Source organism: Bufo gargarizans, chromosome 5 (genome assembly GCF_014858855.1).
Source record: "Bufo gargarizans isolate SCDJY-AF-19 chromosome 5, ASM1485885v1, whole genome shotgun sequence".
Classification (NCBI taxonomy): domain Eukaryota; kingdom Metazoa; phylum Chordata; class Amphibia; order Anura; family Bufonidae; genus Bufo; species Bufo gargarizans.
The window spans coordinates 282368064-282393714 of NC_058084.1; the positions used below are offsets into that span (position 1 = coordinate 282368064).

General features: G+C 40.4%; 1 protein-coding gene across 3 annotated transcripts in view; it reads right to left on the reverse strand.

Moving 5' to 3' along the window:
• Window positions 1-969: 969 nt before the first annotated feature.
• LPCAT1 (lysophosphatidylcholine acyltransferase 1) overlaps window positions 970-25651 on the reverse strand; it is a 125854-nt gene continuing 101172 nt past the window's right edge. For all 3 annotated transcript variants that reach the window (XM_044293446.1, XM_044293447.1, XM_044293445.1), the window contains 8 exons: window positions 17083-17117; window positions 16842-16896; window positions 14890-14972; window positions 13053-13178; window positions 11099-11252; window positions 9201-9299; window positions 4505-4646; window positions 970-2038 (listed from right to left, as the gene is read on the reverse strand). In XM_044293446.1, the coding sequence (XP_044149381.1) occupies window positions 1857-2038; window positions 4505-4646; window positions 9201-9299; window positions 11099-11252; window positions 13053-13178; window positions 14890-14972; window positions 16842-16896; window positions 17083-17117 (876 nt within the window). In that variant the 3' untranslated portion in view covers window positions 970-1856. The remainder of the gene's footprint in view (window positions 2039-4504; window positions 4647-9200; window positions 9300-11098; window positions 11253-13052; window positions 13179-14889; window positions 14973-16841; window positions 16897-17082; window positions 17118-25651) is intronic.

Genomic DNA, 25651 nt, shown 5'->3' on the forward strand with positions numbered 1-25651 from the left:
TTCAAACAACAGGAAACCATAGAGAATTTCATACAGATACATTACAACATTTACCAAAAAAAAAAAACAACAACTTGCAAACCTACACTTGGTGGCATATTTCAAGCTCAGGAAGTCAAGAATTCCAAGCTATGCCAGGTTTACAGTGGTGGAGCAAGTCTGAACATAGACAATCACATTTGTTAAGAGGTCATGAAGGCCAGATCTATCAAATACTGCTTATAATTGAACCCAATCCAATCAATATGATTACTAGGATGGTGGTAAACAATCCTGCACACGAATGAAAAACCCATATTGATGTACTGAAAATATCAGTGTCTTTGGGGCATTTAATTGCATCTTCAGGCCATAGTTTGCAGTTTTTATTACATGGACAGAACATCAATTTGGTTATAATACACTGCAAGCCTATAAGGGTCCCTTTACATGGCCATAGCATGTGCCAAACGATGATTCGATCAGAGCTGGTTTAAACACTCATTACACAGGCTTATAAAAACTGTATAGAGGATGAATGATCGTTACTACGATCTTCTTTCCCCTGCTCACCTTTAAAGGGCATCTGCCAGCAGACTTGAGCCTATCAAACTGGCTGACCTGCTACATGTGTGCTCGGCAGCTGAAGGCATCTCTGTTGGTCTCATGTTCATATGTGCCCACATTGCTGAGAAAAGTGAAGTTTTAATATATGCAAATGAGCCTCTAGGAGCAACGGGGGCGTTGTTGTTACACCTAGAAGCTTTGCTCTCTCTGCAACTGTCACAACCTCTCCACTTTGATTGACATGGCCAGGCGTGATGACATTTTCATTGTCTGGCCCTGTCAATCAAAGTGGATAGGGCGTGGCAGTTGCACAGAGAGTGGTCTCTAGGTGTAAAGGCAATGCCCCCTTTACTCCTAGAGGTTCATTTGCATATATTAAAGCATTATTTTTCTCAGTAATGTAGGTACACATGAACATAGGACCAATACAGATGTCTTCAGCTGCCAAGCGCACATGTAAAAGGTCAGCTAGTTTCATAGGTTTTCATAGGTACAAATCTGCTGACAGATGCCCTTTAATTAATGTCGCTATCACTTCCCCTCCTTACAGGGGGAAATGTGCTGTCGACCAGCGAGTGTTTTCATCCACACATAAAAGGTCCAATCAGCTTGTATGTTTGGCTGAATGAACATTCCTACAAGCATTCATTCCCAATCATCAGCCCGTGTAATAGACCCTTAAAGAGGTTGTCCGGCAATTTTAGTTATGGATCTGAAATTGTGTAAATGAAATAAGAAAGCCACTTAAATATTTACCGCCTCTCCATTCCAACGCCAAGGCTCCTGTCCTCGCTCCTTCCAGTCTCCGATGGCTGGAAGTCCGACACCCATCTGTGTCCACATGCACCACTATAGCCATTTTTATTTACACATTTTTAGGGCCATAGCTAAATTGCTTTTGGGGTCGGTCAACCCCTTTAATTCTGTTATAAGAAAGGAACTTTTTTAAGGCTTTCTGGCATCTGTTGCTTATATCACAGCACACACTGTGGGGTAGGTGTGAAAATTAGAATATACTTCACTGAGGTTCAGTGTTTGGTTACCATGTGCAACACCATCATTGTCTCCTATCCAGTTTATAGTTTACACACATAACACCCCCCCCTTCCCCCATGAAGTTATTCAGATCAAAATCCATCCTTGCTTTTCAAATATTTCTGATTGTACTTAAGAACACAAACCAAATAACCAAAAACAACAAAAAATGAAAAGTGTCAAAGATAAAAACAAAAATATAGCTGGGTTTAACTATGTTGAGAGGTACAATACATATATGCCCCTCACCAGGAGAGGGAGATGAAGTTCCAGTTTTAGTTCAGCTTCTTTTTTTCATTGTGGTATTCTTCCATATCTTCAGGTGTGAAATCAGTACAGAAACCATTAGGGGCAGTAACAGAAGAGCTGTCTACACAAGCTTCAGAGTCCATCATATCTGGATAAAGAAACATTTCAGCAAATTGTGGATTCAAAGCAGCAAACCTGTCAAAGTCCACTGTAAAGAAAAACAGGAGAATGCTGTTAATCTACATGAATACAGAAACTTTCAGCCTTCATTGTACGGGAGTGGAACGTTTTTGTTCTGAGGCCAAATTGTCATGAGGATGTTGTCTGAAACAAATCACCATGGACAGGCGTGTTCACACATATATTCCACACAACTGCCAAACTTCTGGCCACGTAGGATGTAGATAAATGTTTCTGGTGATTTGGATCAACACAAGGTCTTGATGACAAAACTGCACCTGAGAGCTCCGAAGGAAAAACATCTTTCAGCGGTGCAGCCTCAGGCTTTGGGCCTGTAATAATCAGCGATTGTATCTTAGCATGGAAGTAGGATATTAAAAACAGTTTCACTTTTTATTTTTTTCTGGTGGATCTGTACATGTTTCTTGTACCTTTCTTCCCACTTGAAAATGCTGAGTGTTGTAAGCTACAAGGTTCTAATGATAGCAAAACCTGCCCAGTTACCTACAATGATAATACCAGACAAAGTCTACTTTCACATTTTTACAGCTTTGAATAGAACTGAATAAAAAAGTGGTTACATTATGCCCCCTAGTGGACAACAGTGCAGTCACATCGCTTAGACAAAATGGGAGGTGTGAGATTTTAGTTTATGCTATGGATGTACTAAATAAATGATACACTCAAAAGATATGGGGCAACACGGTGGCTCTGTGATTAGTGCTGAGCTGCTAGGTTCAAATCTGACGAAGGACAACATCTGCGTAGAGTTTGTATCTTCAGCCTATGTCTGTGTGGGTATCCTCTGGGTACTCCAGTTTCCTCCCACACTCCAAAGACATACTGATAGGGAATTGAGAATAGTCTGTGATAACTATAACCCCTTAAAAGGATTGTATCATCTCAAACACTGGTGTTATATAGTTGCGATACGCTACTGATGTCAGATAGGTGCACAAATCACCTCTGGGACCCATTCCTGTATCAAGAATGGGCCCCCGAAAGTGAATGAGTGCTCACCGAGCATGTGCAAGTGCTCTCCATTCACTTCTATGGGAGTTCCGATAATAGACGAGCGAGTATGCTTTGCTATTTTTTTTTTAAGCCACACAGAAGTGAATGGATGGTGCCTCACTTTGGAGGGCCCGTTCTGGAGTCAAGAGCGAGTCCTAGAGGCGGGATCCACACCTATCTGAATGGGTGGCATCTCCTAGTGATATGCCACCAATGTATGAGATGAGACAACCCCTTTAAGGATGTTGCCTATTTTAGACTTCAGGACACAGGGGGAGATTTATCAAACTGGTGTAAAGTAGAAATGGCTTAGTTGCCCATAGCAACCAATCAGATACCACCTTTCATTTTTCACAGCTCCATTGGAAAAGGAAAGGTAGAATCTGGTTGCTATGGGCAACTAAGCGAGTTCTATTTTACACCAGTATGATAAATCTCCCTCAATGTTTTCATTTTTAAGTTCTACTTTTCAAAAGCCACAACTTTTTATTTTTCAGTCAGCATAGCCAAATGAGGGCTTTTTTTTGTGGGATCAGTTGCCTTTATTTACAGCACCATTTCCTCTTCAATCCCTCTTTAGGGCCATTTTTGGGCACACCTAATGTATTGTTTAATGTTTTATTTTTGGGGCGGCAAAGTGAAAAAACACTAATTCTGACACAGTTTTTAGAGTTTAGTTTTTATGGTGTCAAATTGCTTTGTGTCACCTTGTTCGGACACAACTTTTTTGATGGAGCTGTTTGGTCCTTTTTTGGCTGTAGTTTTTATTGATAACATTTTCGGATATATACAACCTTTTGATAATTTCTTTTATTATTTTTTTTTGTTTTTGTGAGGCAAAGTGGTCAAAAAACAAAATTCAGCCACTGTAGTGTTCACCACGATAAATATTTCTGACATTTTGGGATATTTTTTTTATACATGAGAATTGGGAAGGTTTTTCTTTATTTTAAATTTTTTTTTATATTTTTAAAATCTTTATTCAACTGTTTCTTAATTTTTTTTTGTTTCCTTCGGGAACTTGAACTCCATCACAGTACTGAGCATTAACTTGCTACTCGCAGCGATATAATAGCAAAGTGCTGGGTGGGAAAGGGTTAAGATAATGAAGTAGTTTTAACCACATTTACAATATGATGGCACGTAGCTCTTATTGTAAAATGCACCATTTTTTTCTAGTTTTACAAAATCCAAAGTACTTAGCTTACTGAGAGGAGTGGCTTAGCAGTAAATGGATTGTGGCTTAGAGGGGAAATGGATGCGTCCTGAAATGCAAGATTTTGAGCCACAATTTTTAGCAGAAAATTCTGTAAACCAACCAATAGGTGGTATAAAGTTAGAAAAAAATTTATCAAGCCATGCATCAAATTTATCATCTAACAATAGCCACTGTGTAAACGTGGCACATCATTAGACTGCCCGTCTAGGTTTACACTGTCTAAATCTGCCCCAAAAATTGTCAAAAAAATCAAAGACTTACCATATGTGATTTTACTCTTCTCCTCCTCATCTATTGCTATAAAAAGATCTGTTACATTCAGTTCCGAGACTCCCAGTGCAGTCTTCAAAATCACAGCCAGCTCATCTTCTACAATAGTTTTGTCATTTTCTGACTGGTACATCTATGGGAGGAAAACACGTGTCACCGAACATGGTAAAGCTTTACAGATGTGGATCCCCCATGGCATTTAACATTATACAGATTTTTTTTTTCCTTTTGCCTCCCTCTCTGCTAGATGGTTAGGATCCTTTCATTGAATGTGAGAGGCCTAAGAGATAGAGTAAAGAGACACGCTATCCTTGAGTGGATGAAGAGGTTTTTGCCAGCCATCGTGTGCCTCCAAGAAACACACTTGGACAAAGAATCTTTAAGGTGGTTAGATAAGAGATGGATAGTTGCAGGATATCACTCGGTATATACTACCTATTCCAGAGGGGTCTCAATTTTGGTACATAGTGGGATTAGATTCGAGTGTGTTACACACGAGGCGGACGACTGTGGTAGATACCTCTTTTTGCAGTGTAATATAGAAGGGGTCAAAGTAGTAATCGCAAATATATACATTCCACCACCATATAAGTAAGAGGTTCTGTATGAATTACATAGATGTATGGTGAACAGACAAGATCGTATAATGGTAGCGATAGGAGACTATAACGCTGTAATGGATCCACTCAGGGATAGGTTTTCTAGCAGAGGGGGAAGGATACAAAATGTGGATTTGGTTAAATTGGCCTTGGAATTTAACTGGATAGATGTGTGGCGCTATCAGAACCCGGAGGAAATTATGTACTCCTGTTATTCAAAAACCTATCAATCATGGTCAAGGATAGATATGGTGTTGGGGAATAAAAATGTAATGCTTTTAAATAGGATTAAGATAAAGTATATGCCCATGGTCCTATCGGATCACAGTGCATTGGTAACTGAAATAGATCTGACTAGGAAGAACAAGGTTCCATTGTTCAAGTTTAATGCCCATTGGTTGTCATTTATTGTAGATTTAGACAATATAATTGAGGAAATAACAGTTTTTTTTTTCAGGAGAATAATTGTTCGGCCAGTAGATTGATAGTCTGGGATACAGCTAAGGCAGTTTTGAGAGGAATTTTGTTTAAAAAGGTAAATTACTGGAAAAAATGTAATAAGGAAAAGGGTAATTTATTGGAAAAGAAACTACAAGAACTAAGTAGGGCATATATGATCAATCCTACCGAACAAAATAGGAAGGAATGGGATGAAGAACAGGAAAAACTAAAAATACATCAGCTTGAGAAAAGTAGGAAAGAATTGTTCTTCCAAGGGTTTAGACTGGCTTCAGAGGGAGAAAAAGCGGGGAGAATTTTGGCAGGTATTGTAAAAAATCAAAGAGGTAAATCTTGGATGGGGGCAATAAAAGATAATAAGGATAAAATAATCACCTCACCGGAAGGAGTTAAAAATGTTTTTAGGGAGTATTTTAAGGATCTCTATGAAACTAGGGTACGATATTCAAGGTCAGAGTTGGATTCATATTTAGACCAGGTTGCCTGGAGGAAGATATCCCAGTCCCAAAAGGAATATTTGGATAGAGAAATATCAATAGCCGAAATCAATGAAGTTCTGGGTAAAGTAAGACTCGAAAAAACGCCAGGGTGTGACGGTCTCCCCTTTGAAATATATAAGGCCTTTTACCGGGTTTTAATACCTGAATTAGTAAGAACACTGAAGGAGGCACAAAGGATAAGGGATCTACCAGATTCCATGAAAGAGGCAATTATTACCTTGATCCCAAAAAGGGTAAAGAACAACTAGATCCCGGATCTTATAGACCAATATCTTTGTTGAATACGGATGTCAAAATCCTGGCAAAGGTTTTGGCAGGGAGGCTCTCCAAAGTGATTAAAGGTATAATCCATGAAGATCAGACCGGTTTTATACCGGGTAGAACAATATATTCAAATATAAGAAGGGTGTACCCTAATATTGAGGCTAATAGAACAGAACCAGGTGATAAAGCAATACTTTAATTGGATGCTCAAAAGGCATTCGATTGTATTGAATGGGAGTACCTATGGGCAGTCTTAAAAAGGATTGGTATTGGCGAGGGGTTTATAAAATTGATTCAGCTCATATATTTTAATCCAAGAGCTAGGGTGATGGTGGATGGGAGCTTGTCCCTGCCTTTTGCCCTTCACCGGGGCACCAGGCAGGGATGCCCTCTCTCTCCACTATTATTCGCCATAGCAATTGAGCCTCTCGCAAGTATAATAAGAGATGATGGGGAGATAAAAGGTTTTCACTATGCGGAAGGAGATGAAAAAATATTAATGTATGCCGATGATATTTTGTTATTTATGCATAACACAGGAGATCAGTTTAGTAGAATATTAGATAAAATAGATAGGTTTGGCACTTTTTCGGGATTAAATATTAATTGGGCGAAATCCCATATGATGGTATTGGGTGATGGGCAGTTAGGGAGGGATTCAAGGGTTCAAGTACTTGAGAAACACGAGAGTTTTAAATATTTAGGTATACAAATATCCGGCAATATAGAAGATTATGAAAAATGTAATGTACTCCCGGTAATAAAAGAACTTAGAACTAAAATACATATTTGGAAAAGACTACCACTCTCTATTCAAGGTCGGGTAAATCTAATAAAAAAATTTTTTTTAACAAAAGTACTCTATGTGTTACAAAATGCCCCAATAAGACTCCCGCAGAAGATATTTAAATTATTTGATCGCCTAATGGGGGAATTTATATGGAAGGGCTCTAGTCCCAGGATAAAAAAAGAAGAAGTGCTTCAGCTACCAGTGAGAGAAGGTGGTTTGGCGGTTCCCAATTGGTTTATGTATTATTTGATAACACAATATAGTCAGATAGGAGGAAGTTTGAATAGTTTAGTGGGAAGACAGGATGTAACACAAATGGGTTGGAGAGGGGAACACAATCACTTAGAGATAATGAAATCGGGTACACTTGATAAAAATAATACAGAAAATAGAATTTTGAATGGAATGGATTACATATGGGGACAGATTAAAAAATTACTTGGGATAAAAGGCTTTCTTCAATACACACCTATTTGGAATAATTTTAATTTGAGGGAGCTTCAAACGATCAAGAGTTATATTGACTGGGAAAAAAAGGGGATAAAATATTTATCTCAAGTATTTGAAGATGATAAACTGAAGGATTTTAATACACTTGTTAGGGAGTTCGGGATCCCCCAAAAGGACATTTATAAATATTACCAGTTTAGGAACGCCTTGAGGTCAGGGGCAAAATTAGATGAATATAGAAAGGAACAATCAGATTGAATATATAAATTCATGGATGGAGGAGAAAAAAGCGGTTTAACAAATATGGGATATTGATGGAAGGATATTGATGGATATTGATGGAAGGAAAGAAAGAACGGATTACAATATCAGCAAAAAAAAAGATGGGGAAAGGAGCTCCAGCCTTTTTTTTCCGAAGAAAAATGGAAAGATGCCCTTAGAAGTTATTCAATGGTTTCGGATAGGGGTTCGCATAAAATATCACAGTTTTTTTTATAATACATAGATTACATCGATCCCCTAAGATGTTAAAGAAAATGGGGGTTAGAATATTGGACAATTGCCCAAAATGTAGGGAAGGGGATGCAGATTTAATTCACTGTTTTTGGAGGTGCCCCAGACTTTTCAGATATTGGAAGGAGATAGCAGAGATAATATCAGTATTTCTGGATGTTCAGGTGATTGAAGATCCAGTAGTTTGAATACTAGGAGCAACTGAACATCTGAAATTAAAGAAGGAAGCACGAATGGTTTTGGGTAAAATACTATTTCATGCTAGACTCCTTATACTTAAGAAATGGATAAAAGCAGATCCGCCCACAGTGGAGCAGTGGTATGAAGCAATAGTTAATCTTATTAAAATCCAACGGGTTCCGGAGTGCTATACTAAAAATCCAGCGGGATTTGAAGAGATTTGGAATAAATGGCCATAGTAGGTGGAAGGTAATTTTTTTTTGTATTTTTATTTATTTATTTTTTCTTTTTGCTCCTCTCTCTCCCCTCCCCTCTCTATCCCAAGGGTGGTGGGCGGGTGGTTGGGTGATAATTAACAAAGTTTGTTATAGCTTTAATACAGAATATGTTACACTATGTGAGTGATGTGATCAAAGATTGTATGTTTTAAGTAATAAAAGAATAAAGTTTAATAAAAAAAATAATAAAAACAATATACAGATTACCTGTCAGTGAACAGAAACATTGCCATAGAGATCATTTTTTTCAGTGCGGCTGTTGCAGTTATTTTTCTTCATTAATGATCAAGCAAAAACCTCCATGAAAATTAAGCCATTACTTCTAATTGCCAATGTTTATCTCACATGAATGGACAGTCACTAAATGTTTAATAAATATGCAAAAAAGTCTAAAAACAAGAATATTTAAATAAAAATATTCAATACGTAAAAGCTCTTCAATCTACATGTTGACCTAAAAAAGCCGAACTTAGAACAAGGTTGTGTCAAAGTTATAACCATAACTATTGGCATGGAATGTGGCAACTTGCCATAAACCATTATGGTCCCATATTTGGGAAATGATAAAAGCCTTACGAGATAATGATAATAGCATAAAAGTTCAATGCACCAAAGACAGTTCATCATGAAAAGAGCTGAGAAATTGCTACTTGCCTCAAAAGCCAGCTGAATGGTTTCTAACGTCTTGGAAGGTCTACACACAACCGACAATGCAATTACATACTCCCGTAGGTCAATGACACCCTCTTCGTTCTGAAATGGTAACATGATAAATATAATTATTAAATATATAAATGTATTTATTTTCCTACTGCCCCTTTTTCCCCAGCTGTCAGCGCTCAAAGCTGCAGTTTATACAGACAGTCCAGACTGCTGTGCTGAGCTAAAATAACGGAGAGGACTCTCTCTCAAACAATGTATTGCAGCACAGCTTTAAATGCCGACAGAGGAGGAACAGGGGGAAGTAGGAAAATAAAAAGTAGCAATCAGGCCTCCCTATCTGCAGTACTACTTACATATTACAGTATAGTTCATCATTGTGGTGAAGAGGTTTTCAGGGGATTATGACATTTTTAAATAGCCCAGATCACGTGTGGTACCTAATAAGTCATACTCACCTGCTCCATGCTGCTCTGTCCGGGTGCCCTGGCTCTGTTCTGTGATCTTCTGATCCATGGCTGGCCTATTTTAGGTCGGGGCCTGGACAGGGTCATGTGCACTACTGTATGACTGACCTCAGCAGTGACGTGTCCCTAAGCATCAGGTCACGGCTGGGTCACATGGCGCTTGGGGGTGGTGGAGAGCAGATGAGTATGATTTATTCATTAGGTACCACATGCTAAAGGGGCAAATAAAAAATGGACATGATTCTATCTTCCATGTAGTTTACAAATGGGGGCAACTATAACAAAAAAATCCCAAATTACCCTTTACAATAGTACCATTATAAGAAATGTATATAGTTACTCAAAAGTCTGTTTATAATGGTCTATAAAATACTGTTTATATGTGCCATATACAAGCATAAGCTAGTAATTTACCATGGAAGTAACTAAAGCTACTCTAAGAACGTGGTCCATCATGTCTCTAAAGTTTACTGAAATGCCAAATACCTCAACCCTCAAATACATTCTAATGTCCATAAACAGTCTGTCATCAGGTTTGATGAAGCAACACTGCTATAGAGAAGCTGGGGAGAGCAGGACAAACAACTTTTATCAGGAGTAGTGTGAATATGAATCTTCATTCTGCCAGGCTCTGCTCCTGCAAGTGCAAGAAAGTGATGCTTCACTGTGAGGTGCTGCCTGCATTGAGGTGCTTCACAGCACCTCCTCATGGCTCTGAGTGAAACTGGTGTGACAGTAGTGGTTTCCTGGTTGGATCCTACAGCTGTCACTCAGAGCAAAGGTGAGAGGCAGTGAAGCAGCTGAATGCGGAGGGCACTACACAGTGAAGCACTGTCTCCAGTGCCCAGAGGAAAAAATGTTCATATTCATACTACTCAGAATCTTTAAAAGGTATGTTTGTCCTGCACTCCCCAGCCCCTAATTAGGCTTGTCAGTAGTTTTGCACAGTTAAACTGCTGACAGACTCCCTTTAATAAAATAACTTGTCCCACATAAACATGTGTGGCCCTAAAAGAGTGGAGTATTTACCCAGTGCTACTCAATTTTTCCCTTGAGCCACTTTGGATAAATCTCTCCCTATATTCCCATCAAACCCCCCTCTTACTTTACTCATCAAGTATCTTGCAGATACTCTCCACCTCAGTTTTTTACATGTTTTTATCCCTTGTGCTCTGTTCTAATACTTCCAAGTGCATGAACGGTAAGGGTCCAATACATTTATGTAAATCACCATAGATCGGCAATGCACTCTAAGCAGATAAAACGTCTTGTGACCATTCAGCATATGACGCTTACAAGGAAACTGTTGTCACAAATACAGGAAATTAAGCTAAAAGGCAACCTGATTTACATACAGCACAGTTACTGCAGCGAGTCTTACATTACACATCATTATAAAATATATAATGGAAACAGAAATCAAACCTCATCAAATAAGGCAAAAAGGTCCTCTAATTTCTCTGTTACTGGAACAGATAAGTAGTCTGCAAATTCATTTAAGTTTATTTTTTCCCCATTTCTTTTTTTAGCACTTTCAGAGAACTGTTTCAATTCCTTTTCAAGCTTCTCTGGTTTTAAGCTGTAAAAAAAGACAAATGCAATTAGTAAAAAAATATAAAAAAGGAAAACAACTCTATTAAAGCTGTTAAAGTATTACTGTCCAATGAATAGGGCTTTTCAAATTAGATAGAGCACTATTCTATTAAAGGGGATGTCCAGCCTAAAAGTCGATAAACCCAAAAGTCCTACCCTGTGCCCAATAGAAAAAAAAAAAAGCACCTGTCTTCAATCCACTGCACTGTCCTTTCCCTGGCCACTTTGGGTCCCTGCCATATTAGAAGTAGCTTGATCCTATGACTGCTAGTGACTGCTGAGGTCAGTGACTGAATGCAGTGGTCATGGGACCAAGCCACTTCCAGTCTGGCCGGGACCATAAGAAGTTGGGAACGTAGCAACAGTATGGGAACTGTTAGACTGTGGACACATGAGTTTTTTTGGGGGGCACAGGTTAAGACTAGGGATGAGCGAATCTACTTCGGATGAAACATCCAACGTCAATTCGCATAAAACTTTGTTCCAATACTGTACAGAGCAGAAGCTCCGTATTGTATTAAAATGTATTGGCTCCAATGCGCCGAAGTTATGCTTCGCGAACTTGTACTGTAAAAAAAACATTTCCCGAACTCTGATTCGGTTCCTAAGTGGTACCTAGCTCCTGCTCCATACTGTATTGGAACAAAGTTTTATGCGAATTCACTTTGGATGTTTCATCCGAAGTCGATTCGCTCATCCCTAGTTATCCCATATACACAGGTTAGGGGAAAGCTAGCTAATCGCTGGAGTCTGACCATTGGGCCTCCCTCAGATCACGAAAACAGGGGTCCCAATGCCCTGTTCTGATGGAGTGGAAGGTCATGCATGCACACACTGACCCATTCATTCTCTATGGAAGCACTGGAGATAGAGTGCTGTACTCGCTATCTGCAGTACTCCGATACAAAATATATGGAGCGGCAGTGTGCATGCAAAACTTGCTGCTCCAAACGGGAAATGGAACCCCAGTTCTTGTGATCGGTGGGGGTCCCAGGGGTCAGATGGTTTTCCCCTATTCTGTGGATAGGAGATAACTTAAAAGCTTGGTACAACCCCTTTTATCCCCTGAAAATGATTACTGTGCAATGAATATGGGCTTTTCTCAGTGCCAGTGTAGTGATCTGATCGTAAAGCAGCCCTGAAACCTTCTATTCATCCCTTCTTCTAAATTCATAGAACTATATAGCTATATATTTCTTTAGACAGTGGATAAGGAATTGGGGCCTTAAATACTATGTGATATTTATTAGTGAAATTGCTGGGGCTTTGTGTGACAGACTATTTTCTATGCAGGGGAGGAATATAGGAAAACAAAGCATTGACAACTGGCAAGGTTATTAAGAGCTGATGCAATGCGCTCCAGGGAGAAACAGATGTTGGTTGTCTGATGAGACAAGCTGCTGCCCGCCTGCACAAGGTGAGGAGACCAGAAGAAGCTAAAAAGGGTGAACATGGCATTGGCACTTGATATAGTTAAAATAATGGTGTGCATTACTCTTAGAATAACGCCATTCTATTAATGTAGCGCATCATAGTGCATCTACACTACTAGAAGCATCTGTTCGGGCAAGTTAAGAATTGCTCACGCTGTACTTTATCTTCTCTTTAACGTATGTCTGACGCAACTGCCCATACTGATACAGTGCTTTCTCTCTGCCCCATTTCTAATCAGACTAATATATGCAGTCAACATAACACCAAGGATATGACTAAAGCAGCACAAAGGACGACAAACCGTAGATTAAATGACACCTGCATGACAAATAATATACACTGAAGAACCTACCCCAGACTTCTAACAAGTCTTGCAAATTCCAGGAGAGATGTATCTGATGGGAGACGGAGCTGTCCTTCAGCTAGGGCCAACTGGCAGTCTTCAAATGTATAGTCTGTGACTGACACACCCAAGGCTCTTAAAGAGGGAAAAGCAATAAAAGAAGAATCAGCTACACAAACAAGTCAATATATTTTATCATTATATTTTACATGTAACACATATATGTAAGATATTTTACATAATTTACCTGCAGAAAACGACTAATACTTGTACAAGGCATAAGACTGCAACATCTGTCATTATCAGGCTATAGAACAAGCAGGACCTTACACAGGGAACAGATGTTTCTGGCGATTTACTCTTTAATTTAGCTAATAGGACTAGCAAAACAAAAATGTATTTCCACTTTATGAATTGTATTCAGACATGGAAATCCAAGTGAAGTATTAAATAAATGAAATCCTCCTCCCCTATCCTGGGCAGACCAGTCTACTTCAGCACCATGGACAGCAATAGTTGGGCAACAGAAAATTGATCATGCTGATGAGTGGTGACCAAAACATGGGACCGTAGTCTAAAAGCTTCCTGTTCACCACTGTAAACGAGGTAAAAATGTCTGTCAAACCGCAACACACCGGAGGAGATTTATTAAGACTGGAGTTCTTATATCCCAGTCCTGGTCTCCCTGCGCTGGAGTAAGGTGTGCCTAATTTATTAAGGGGAAGATGCCTCTTAATAACTGAGGTGCATCTCTGGCACTCCATGCACCCGGAGCTGGTACAGACTTAATCTATAACTTATGCCAGTGTCTGGCGTAAGTTACAGTAAATCTGGCGGGCTGCACTAAGCCTTGCCCCTTTTCTCACCACAAGTGGCGAGAACCTCTAAAAGTCGTGAACTATGGTGCAAATATGGCATACACCATAATTTTACTCCTTTTTTTTTACGCCACAATATAGATTTCTATAGAATTAATAGCTCTGATTGAAATAAATGTTTTACTAATTATGTAACTGGTTTAGAAGACTTATCTTAAATTAGCCTATAATGGTATTCTGAATGAATAGATAGGGTACAAGATTCAGGACTCTCATGTCCTAGCAAGAGTGCCAATTGGCTAAAGAGAGGGCCTCTCGTTCGGCTTTACACTTGGCTTTCAATGTGAAGTCTGAAATGCTTATTTTCCCCTGTGGTGGCACTAAATGGAAATTGAACACTTGATGTCAAATTTCCTCCACGGATTACAGCTGACTGGTAGAGGTCCTAGCAGTGGAACCACAATCAGCTTATTGTCGGGGGGACCCTTCTAACAAAAGAGATTGTTCAAAGCGGTCACTAGTAGAACAATTTTCCTGTGGTCTACTGGAAGCTTATTATGCAGCTTGGTAACTGGCTCAACGAATAATAATAATAATTGCATTTTCTGACAAACTTTCTTTCTATGGTAAAACCAGTTGCTTTTCATCCAGAATATGGGGTGCATCCATTTACTTCTAGCAATGCCTATTTGTATAGCAAAGAAGGAAAAGTATATATATATATATATATATATATATATATATATACACTAGGGGTAAGCTCTACGTAATGCTGGGTAGGAATATATTTTTAGGATGCCTTCCTAGATATGGACACAGTGGATCATCACCAGTGGCTACTCAAGTCCCATCAGTGAACGTATAGTAGAATTCTGTTTTGACAGTTCTTCTAAGAAAAACTTTTTGGGGGAGAAACGCATTTGTTTCCAGTAAACTCAACCGCGTTATAGTCGTTGTAATATTAACTCTTAAAAATTGAACAGGTAACGCATACAACAAATAGAATAAAAGAACTTTGTGGTACATACTTGGCCATGACATGTCTTACGTTGTTTGCATACAGGGCAGGGTTCCTCTTCTCCTCCTCAGATGGAGTATAAATAGGAAGAAACTAGAAGATACAACAAGAAGATAGTAGAATCTTGCACAACACATACTAGGAGCTAGGATCTTATACAGCATATACATTGAGCGAGCCATGAGTGGATCTTACCACTACTTATGAGCATCCTTCCTAACAAGTCATCCCCTGCTGTTTGTGAATTATACAAAAATAGTTATGGTAGTCATGGTTATCACTCCCTCAACCTACAGATTCCAAAGACAAAATGAGATATCAATGAAGAGATGTCAACTGAATTTAAGTGCCTTTATCATCTGAAAGACACAATTACAACTAGATTCAGTGGACTCTAAGCACACCCATTAAACATCTCATCTAAACTTCAGTTCAGGAGGCAGAAAAACTCAGTCTACTCCAAAAACTGATCAATCAGGTAGTGAATGTTTGGTGTCTGAAGCAAACAAATACTGAGGTAAGTAGAACCAGTATGCAGCTTGAAAACTGCAATTTGTGGGGGTTCCTAGTTCAGCACCAACTACTTAAAAAGTTTCAGGACATAGCAAATTTTTGCAGCAACATTTTTGTTTTCTCCTCTCTGCCTTCCATAACTTTATTTTACAGTTGACATGGCTGTATGAGAGCTTGTTCTTTGTGGGACTAGCTACATTTTTCATAGCACTATATACCTAAAAGAGGCGCCTGCCCATAAGACACATCAGCCCTCAGCTCAGACCCCCAATGTTATTCAGATCTCAGAACAGACCCTCAATGTTAATAAGACCCCCAATGTTAATAAGGCTCCTATTAAGACCTCAGATCAGACTACCAATGAAACTTTAGATCAGATGCTTAATTTTTATAAGACTCCCAATCAAACCTCAGATCAGACCTACATGTTAATAAGTCCCCCATGTGAAGCAGACCTCAGATCAGAGATAAAAATAAAATAATACAATAATCAGTTAAATGTGGTATGTGCCACCCAGTGCTGCCCCCACCTTTATCTGGATCCCTTTCTGCCACATAAAAAATAAGGGGACACATTTAAAAGACCAGGACTGCTGAACAGAATCAACAGCCACACTGAGCCAATCAGGAGCCGGCTTTGACGTGTGCTTTCTGACATCTATTGATACAGCCCAGTGGTCCGGAAACTGAACTTAGGGCTATTATTCATAATGGTACCGCTGACAAATATCTAATGCAACGTTTATAGATGGTGGAGTATAAGCTTAATCACTGTTAATGGCAGAATTTGTGTAAATCTCATACCATACATAAAAAAGAGATGATACTTTTAGCTAAAACAGTGGATTTACAGTGGCAATCTACTGTGGACATACTATAACCTATCTACTAGACAGCTAATAACATTGACAGTCCGGTTAATCGTCTAGTACTCAGACCAGAGTCATACTATTGGTTTATATTAGACACTCTCAAGGTGGCAGTGGTCTGAAATTGCAAAGGCCTCTGCATTTTTGGAGCTATATTCTTAGCACATACCCATTTTGGCACGTACATTAATAATAGTGCTGCTAATATTGATAAATACATTTGGGCCCAATTTTTATTTTTCTAGTTAACGTGAAGGATATAAATTGCGTCACCCAATTAGGGGCTGGAATAATTACCATATTAATTATGTGAAGCCTAGAAAGAGTACTTTTTGATATATTTTCTTTATCATTTTTTGTCCCTTTGGGGTACAGGGACAAGCCTGTGCCCTTACATGAATAGCTGAGTAAGGTGGTTTGACGTTTTGGGCAGTCATTAATTAGGCTAAATTATTTTGAGGCTAGAACCATTTGTGCAAGTGCACATACAGCAAGACAACCACTAATAATGACAGTATTTACTGAGCCTGATCAGTTACAGACATTTATTAAAAATGCTTTGCAGAACCACCTTGCTTACCTCTATTTCTACATAATTGTGGAACTGACATAACGTAAGCCAAAGTATGTCCATTCTAAGGGGGGGAAAAAGAAAAAGTAATACAGCAATCATTAAAAACAGCAATTTCCTATTATATATTTGCCTATTACCTGAAATGTCCCCATTAAAAGAGGTACTTATCTCAATGCTCTGAATATTTTTTATTTATTTTTATATTATGATCTCAAAATTTCAAAATTAAAGGGTAAAAAGAACTTACGCTCCTGGTCCTTGCCATGTCCAGGTTATTGTGTCCTAGAGAAAACATGAACACAAAGACCAAATTAAATGTAAAAAAGATAAAGACAAATTGATCATACATTGTACGCATGTTCCCCAGGCCCAGGACCATCCACTGAGCACTTGGAAACGGTTTGCATATGTGATAAATGTTTCTGGTTTTGACAGTTTTCACCACTGCAAAAAAATGATCTTTTCTGCCCTGCAAATGGGCTATATAAAGGAACTGTAAAGGCAGGGGACAGAGTTTATTAAGGAGAGCCTCGGCACTTGCCAGGCTCAGGACCGCCTAACTGGCACTTGTAAACTAATTGCAAATGCGATAGGAGTTTGTGTTTTTCTTTCTCCACTGCCAGAAAGGTATATTTGCATTTCAGATTAAGTTCACTACCCAGCACTGTAATTGTAAGATCTTTATGACAGACGGCAATTATGTTTTCTACTTTTCTACTAAAACATAAATATTTTTTTTTACCAATTGCAGCAAAGTTGGTAAATGCGGAAATCAGATGCAAGCCAAGATGAGGTCACCACATTAACACAAGTATATAAAAGTATAGCACAGAGGATGATATAACTAAATGAATGTATATACCAGTCTCTAAACTCAAACAAGCAGTATTGTAGAAGTTTGTCAGAGAAATCAGGGTACATCTCCTTTTGGTCCTATCCATTTCCAGATGGAGAATAGTTGAACAGGTTGGAGTTAAACAGGATGGTGGGTGAGGCACAGACTGCCTGGTCACACAATGCAGACAGTGAAGCAGAGAAACTAACCTATGGCTAACCATACCAGTAACAATACAGAATAGGCCCAGCTTCTCTGCAAGTTTACGTGACAGTACTAAACACTGGTAAGGAGAGGTGCAGAGGAGCTGTACTGTATGAGAGGTGCTTCCTGGGATGTACAGCAGCAGATTTGTGAAAGCTGTATAAAAAAAAAAAAATTGTATTTCTCATCCGTATCATTGGGGGACACAGGCTTGACCTTTTAGCTTAGTGTCTGTAGGAGGCAGAGAGGTCTGCTGATTTTTGTTCTTTTATTTTTTATTTTTCTCCTTTTTCTAGCGGGAGTCTCGGGCAGTCTTTTCAACTGCCTGCACTCCCACCCAGGAGACTGGAAACAAGGGGGTCCCCAAACCCCCTGCTCCTTCCCGTTCTCCAGAAGCAAAGGAGGACCAGAGGTTCCTATAAAGCCTTTGTTTCCCACTAGCGTTCAGATCACCACAGCCGTCCACCGCAGGTCCCCTCTGTTCCGGTGTAGCGTACCTCCCCAAGGGGCGGCACACCAAAAGGTGGTGATCTGGGTGGAGCCAGGGGGGCAGAAGACCCGGACAGGAGAGTATTATTTAAAAAAAAAAAAAAAAGTGCTCCAAAGTGCTCCCCCTTCCATTTCCCTCCCCAAGTTGCTGGTCCTTACAAGGATGGGCCCCTCCAGGATGTCTCTGATGGAGGGGGAGTATGCAGGGCAGAGGTGCTGTCGCCCTGTAACTGGTACCTGGGGGCGTCCGGTATTTGCCTCTACATGGGTTAGCAAGGCTATGGGGGAGTGGGCAAGTCAGGGTCTCGACTCGGGAGTCCCCACAGGGGAACTTGCAAATATGGCACTGCAGCTCTCTCATGCCAGTGCGTATATTTGTGAAGCAACTTTGTATGCGGCCAGGCTTATGGCTCATTCGTCAGCCCTGTTGGTGGCTATTCACCGTACCCTATGGCTCTCCTGCTGGGCGGCAGATAATGCTTCAAAGCGGAACCTGACGCCCCCCCCCTTTATCGGCAGCAGGCTTTTTGGTAAATGCCTGGACGAGATTTCAGACACTACAGGTGGTAAGAGCAAGCATTTACCACAGAACAGGGGGCGGTCTAGTAGGTCAAAATATGCAGAAGCCTTTTTTCGCCCCTTTTTGAGTTTTTCTAGCCCCAAGAGACAAGTCGGCCATGGATCAGAAACACAAACCTTCCTTCAAGCGTCGTCCACCATTTTCAGGGGTTTTACTCCAATCTCTTTGTGACTCCCAAAAAAGAGGGGATGGACCTTAAGGCGCTCAACCGTTTTCTTTGCATCCGCAGCTTCCGGATGGAGTCCCTGAGGTCAGTCATTGTGTCCATGGAACAGAAGGAGTATATGTCCTCGATAGACATCAAGGATGCTTATGTTCACGTAACCATCTGCGTCAGTCATCAGAGGTTTCTCTGGTTTGCAGTGGATCCATTTCATATCCAGTTTGTAGCCCTCCTGTTCGGCCTGGCAACGGCTCCCAGGGTCTTTACGAAGGTTCTGGTGGCAGTCATGGCCCTGCTCCATCCACCTATATAAAAGCGGCAATAGCCACACATCAACAGGTAAACTACAAAAGGTGCTCCTGTAGGTAATAATATTGTCAACCCTTTGACGTATCCCACCAAACTCTAGGACTCTTTTCTGGGAATTATATTTGCAAAAAGAGCAACTGCCACATTTAAAATTGCCTTTGGGAATCCTCTCACGTAACTAATTACTTCTCTTCTCTCCTGTGAACCGGCTTCTGACAATCTTATCTCTAATAGTATGACTTCTTCTAAAAGTTATCAAAGGTTTATGTTCTATATAACCTGACAAACCCGCATCCCCCCCCAAAATATCCCAATTTTTGTATATGGCTTTACGTATCACATCAGCCATCGGGCTATATTTAAAGGAGAATGCAAACTTTTTCTGATCATTATACCCTCTGGCAGGTTTATTGCCGAGGCTTTTTTCTTTTTTTCTACCAACCAATAGATCATACTGAGAGAATCCATCCACCTTCTCCAACACTTTTTCAGTGTAACCTGTTTCTACCAAACGCTGTTTCAACTCGAGGGCCTGTTTAGTATAGCTCTCTTCTTCTTTAATAAAGCATGTCCACAGTGGTGAGTGCCGCTCGTTTTATTTTCTTCAACATATAATTTACATTTATGTAGTCTTGTGATCTATATGACACCTGTATTCCTAGGCATTTGAAAGTTTTGGCTATTTGTAGAGGGCCTATCTTATCCTGGAGCGATATCGGTACAGAGTCCAGAGGAAGCATGACTTATTTGTCCCAATTTTTGGTTAGACCTGAATAGGTACCAAAATCTTCAATTAGCTTCATTTCATGATGTATAGACTGGTCTATTTTCTCCAAAAAGAGCAGCATGTCATCAGCATGGAGTGCAATTTCCTCTTCTATAATTCCATATACTAGACCTGTCACTTTGGGATCAGTACGTATTAGACCGGTTAGACCAGTTCACATCTGTAGTACTTTCTACATATTTACATTCCGTGTCAGTGACTCTAGACTTCAATTCTTGTGTCAATTCCCTACTTTTGGATTTATGCCTTTGAATAGGTTTAATGACCATTGCTCTAACAAAAGCCTTGAATGTGTCCCACACTACCCCCATTGATGTTGACCCAATGTTAATTGACATGAACTCACACCTCATCATGTAATATAGTTAGCCAGAAAGGGTTTAGCCTCCACAGACCTCTATCTCTCCTAGATGCAGAATCCAAGCTCAATTCAACCCTAATGGGGTCGGAAAGACTTCTGGACACCACTGTCCGTACAAGTCTTAGTATCTGTTGGTTACCTACTGCTAGGTCGATTCATGATAATGTATTATGAGAGCTAGAATGACAGGACAATTGTCTAACTTTAGGATTCCGAATTCTCCAAATGTGCTGCTTCCATAAATACCTTTGCCATATTGGATATTAGTACTTCCCCAGGATTAGCGACCTCATGGCGCCTATCTATGTTATAATGGAGAACCATATTAAAGTCTCCAACAATAAGTGGGGGGACATCTGGAGACGCAGCCATAAACGCCAATACTTGTTTCAGTACCTGTATATGGGGGTGGGATATATATCGCCACTATTACAAGTGTTGATTGAAATACTGTGCATTGCAGGCATACATAGCGACCGTTAGGGTCTATGTTTGTCTGTCTTAGTATACTGAAACGGGATCTGCTTGTGTATAAATACACTGACCCTTCTAGCATGACTAGAGTACACTGCCCTACCCATGCACGATTCAACGTAGCTATGGATTCCATTGTCAGATGTGTTTCTTATAAACATACAATGGCTTGTTGGAATTGTCTTAAGGAGTTCAATACTGCATATCTTTTGGATATGTCCCTGAGACCCCTCACGTTCCAGGTTATTACATTAACCCCCATCATCAAACCCCACAGATATCACTCCCTGGACTCCCTCCCCATTCCACACATCTTTCACTACCTCTAAATTAAATCATGGTGCGGTTTCCCAAAACGTACAAACATAATGCATCTACATAAACACATTCCCCTCTGCAACGCGGGGATTTGGGCTAAAAACCAAAATATACCCAACGACTGTAGGCAACGTGAGTGTATATACTACCTGAGATACAGAATAAAAATTCCCAACTACTCCTGCTCTCATTACACTCTCCTCCCGGACTTATCTTGCATAAAAAATAGATATGCATCCTATTTTACTTAACTTGGTGCAATAATCTATAACATATTACAGTACTTTTTGCTGTAGTTCCTTCCCCATAAAGGCTCCTCAGCTAGTAGTCCCATGTTTCCATGGGACCTTTTAAACTAATGTCACAGTCCCGTTTCTATACTCATCGTCCAAGGTATCTGTACATCTGACACCAGATCTGGTTCCTTTCTTCTGCATCTGGAGATGATCCCGAAGATGGCTCAAGGTTCGTTGGTAGATTTGTAGCTTCTAGCCATTGTGCCGCTGCATTAGCCGTATCAAAGATGTGAACCTTTCTTTTTGCCACTACTCTCAGCTTGGAAGGATATCACATTGTGTATGGTAGCTGACACTCCCTCAGGCGGCGTTTCACTTCAACATATTTCGCCCGTTTTTTCTGCACTTCCAGGAATAGGAGCACTTTTCTGCCATTTATTAACAAATCCTCATGTTCTCTTGCTTTTCTTAAGATGGCGACTCTGTCTATGAAATGCAGCAACTTCATCAGGATAGGTCTTGTGGAGGGGCCCCTGGTGGTGGTGAGCGGAAGGGCACTCTGTGAGCTCTTTCAATAGCAAACATATTAGACAGAGAGTCCTTTCCAAATTTATCAATTAGCCACTGCCCGAAGAAAACTGCAGCATTTGTTCCTTCCAATTTTTCGGTAAAACCCAAAAGTCGCAAATTATTTCTGCGGAGTCTGTTTTCTAAATCATCCGCCTTGTTCAGTAGATAAGAGACATCATGGGTGACTTTTCCTAGGTCTTTTCTTAAAGGAGACACTATATTCCAAGCAGCTGACCTGATCTTCCACTTCTTTAATTCTCTCTGAGACCTTCCTGAGATTGTGCCTAATAAAAGACATATTTTCTTGTAAGCTCCCCATTTGTGTATTAAGGGAGATAAGTGCTTTGCTGCAGTTAGTGATTGCTTTAAACACATCTGTGATTGTGGGTTTGGTAGCTTCCTGTGTAGTCTTTCCAGTACTTTCTCCCTCTTCATCTGCCATGCTTGCTATAATCTCTCCCTCTGCTCCCCGATCCGCCATGCTGCCTGTGGTCGTACCAAGAGTTGAGTACACCCATTGCCCAGCTTCCGCCCTCTGTCTTCTCAAGGATTGTTAGGGTGCTTGTAGGAGCCCGTCTGGTAAATTTCTCCAGGTGCGCTGCGATCTCTGCAGCTTTCTCTCCCGCACCTGCGCCATCTTGCTTGGCACGCATCGCCAGCCCGTTCTCTTTTCCCTCCCTCTCCTTCTTACTGTGCTGCTTCATAATGACGGTGGCTGGCGTGCCCGACCTCTGGTGCCTTGTAGCGCTGCATTGGAGGTCTGTATGTTGTGGATGCAGGAGGATTCTCAGGATACTTGCCCAGGACAGCGAGCTTCAGCGTCTCCTCTTCCATTTTCTTCTGTCTTCCATCTTCAGCTCAGACTGTAAGCTGCACACTTGGGAGCTACTTGCTACCAAGGAAGTTGCAAATAGCACTGAGTATTGTTTATTTTACAGCAATTTTTTTTTTTAGCCAGAAACTAAGCGACAACTGTTTATAACGGCATCTCAAATGTCATAAAACACTAATATAGAGGGAATCACACATTCTATGCAAGACAAAGGAAGAAATGACAGAACCACTAAGCTACGGTGCTCCATTATACGATGTTAAATCCCATAAGCCAGGAGGCATTCAGGCATCTCATGACTTTACAGTTGTCCTCACATAATTAATCAATTATACTGATCAGAACCTAAAGAAGTGACGGCAGTGGTAATAAACACCATTGGTCTAGTATGCAAGCTCTTTTGCCTAGCACTGAGGATTCTATTTCTGAGAATGAAAGCCCACACTATAAGCTGGATCCTGGAAAAGAAGCCATCTAGCAGGATCCACTTGTGTGAGAAATAAACAGACCCTGTGATTGCTGTGTAGCATTCTCTATATATGCAGTGTGTGAACCACTACAAAGCAAATATCAGAAGACAGGCCTTTAGCCGACTTAAGGACTGTGTGCTGTTCTGTGTAAGATGATCCCATCTGCCACACACAATGGCCAAAAAGAAGCCACTAGAATGGAAGGAGTTAAGCCCGTGGTAATAAGAGTGCTGCTCCGGGGAAAGGCTCGAGCTCGCTCTTTGCAGCTATGAGCTTCGTAAACAAGATGCAATACAGTCAGGGGATTATACAGTCCCTAATGCTAAACGACTTTTCTTTATTTATTTCTCAAGTCAAATACTGACTCAGAGACCACGGGGATTTCTGCCAGTTGTCCTACCCACCCAGATGGTACAAATCTAATCTAATCATACATAACAGGGTTACTGTCCATTTCATGAGAAGCTTTATACAGAAGAAATATTCCCATCCGAACATAAGATACATGCAGCAGGTGAATACACTGTAATATTACACATCTTAAGAAATGTAACACCTGCTGTACCTGGGTAGAACTTGCTCATCAGTGGTTGGTCCATTAAAGGGATTCTATCAGCAAACTTTGTTGTCTCTTAGACAGCTACCTAAAGCTCATGTTTCCTAACTTGTTCCTGTATGCTAAATCCAATTAACTTAACTCTCAGTTATCACTTTGAAAATACTCCACACTGTATCTAAATTACCATGCAAAGAGTAATATTGGTTGTGTCCAGATCAGGAACGTCATGCAGTCTCAGCTCTAATTCCACCTTCACTGACTTGACTGGCACCTCTTGACTGCTGTACATCACTACCAACTCTCACCTAATCTTGCATATGCACTACTGACACGTACCACCTGGGCATGCGCAGTGCAGTGAGGTGTACTGCGCATGCACTGTCCTCCATCTCAATCATCCCTCTACACTACCTTGAAGAGTGATTTGTGTCTGAAAACACGCGATAGGGTACCTCTTTGGCGCACAGGGACGACCACAGTTTCAAGGTTTTTTGGTATAAATAATATTTATTGTTCAGTTGACAGCGCGTTTCGGAGTTTATAACTCCTTTATCAAGTCTGGGGACTCCTGCTGTAGTAGCTGATGCTGGGGACGCCAGATGCAGCATCAGCTACTACAGCAGGAGTCCCCAGACTTGATAAAGGAGTTATAAACTCCGAAACGCGCTGTCAACTGAACAATAAATATTATTTATACCAAAAAACCTTGAAACTGTGGTCGTCCCTGTGCGCCAAAGAGGTACCCTATCGTGTGTTTTCAGACACAAATCACTCTTCTCGCCCTCAACAATCCCAAGGAGTTTCTGGCAACTCCATCCAAAGGGATTGAACGGGTACCGGCAGCACGGACCTCCCTCACCCTCCCGACCTATTGTGTGTCTAAACCTGTTGTGCGCGTACACCTGCACAACACCCAAAGGTGGGCAAACTCAATCCATTTATCTGCGTATCATCGCTTACTACCCTATGAGCGCCTCTCTCTTTTTTTCTCTCTTGCCATAATTGCTCTACACTACCTTGAGAAAGTAGTAGAGTGGTTAAACCAGGGGCAAAACCCTTGCTGCACTGTGCATGTCCAGGTAGAACATGGCAATGGTGCATACATGAGATTAGACTGGAGGCTGCAGTCTGGGGAAAGCCAGTCAAGCCAGGAGGAGTGTCTCCTGACCTGGACTCTGCCTATGTGACTCTTCAGTGGTAATATTTACATATAGCGTGCAGAATTTTATAAGGTGATACCTGAGATTTTCTTTTATTGGATTTAGCACATAGGATCATGTTTAGATATATAATCGCTTCATGTAATAAGGCATAGTGGTGGTTTAGGAGCAAAAAAAATACAGAGAGGTTTCCTTTTGATATTTTACTAGACTTACCATCTCTTTACTGCAGAAACCAATCTAGAAAATGCACCGGTTATTTATGGTGAGGTTAGGCATATGTAGAATAAATGGGATTTTTTTTTTAATTATCTACAGTAGTTTGTGTGTTTTGTGGAAGCAAATATGTCTGTTATGCTCTTCACATCTCACTCTTCCATATTTATAGCACTTGTTATTTGAGAGAGATTCAGGTTTCTGACAGCATGGTAGAAAGGCAAGAATACATTATATTATAGGAAGGAAGATG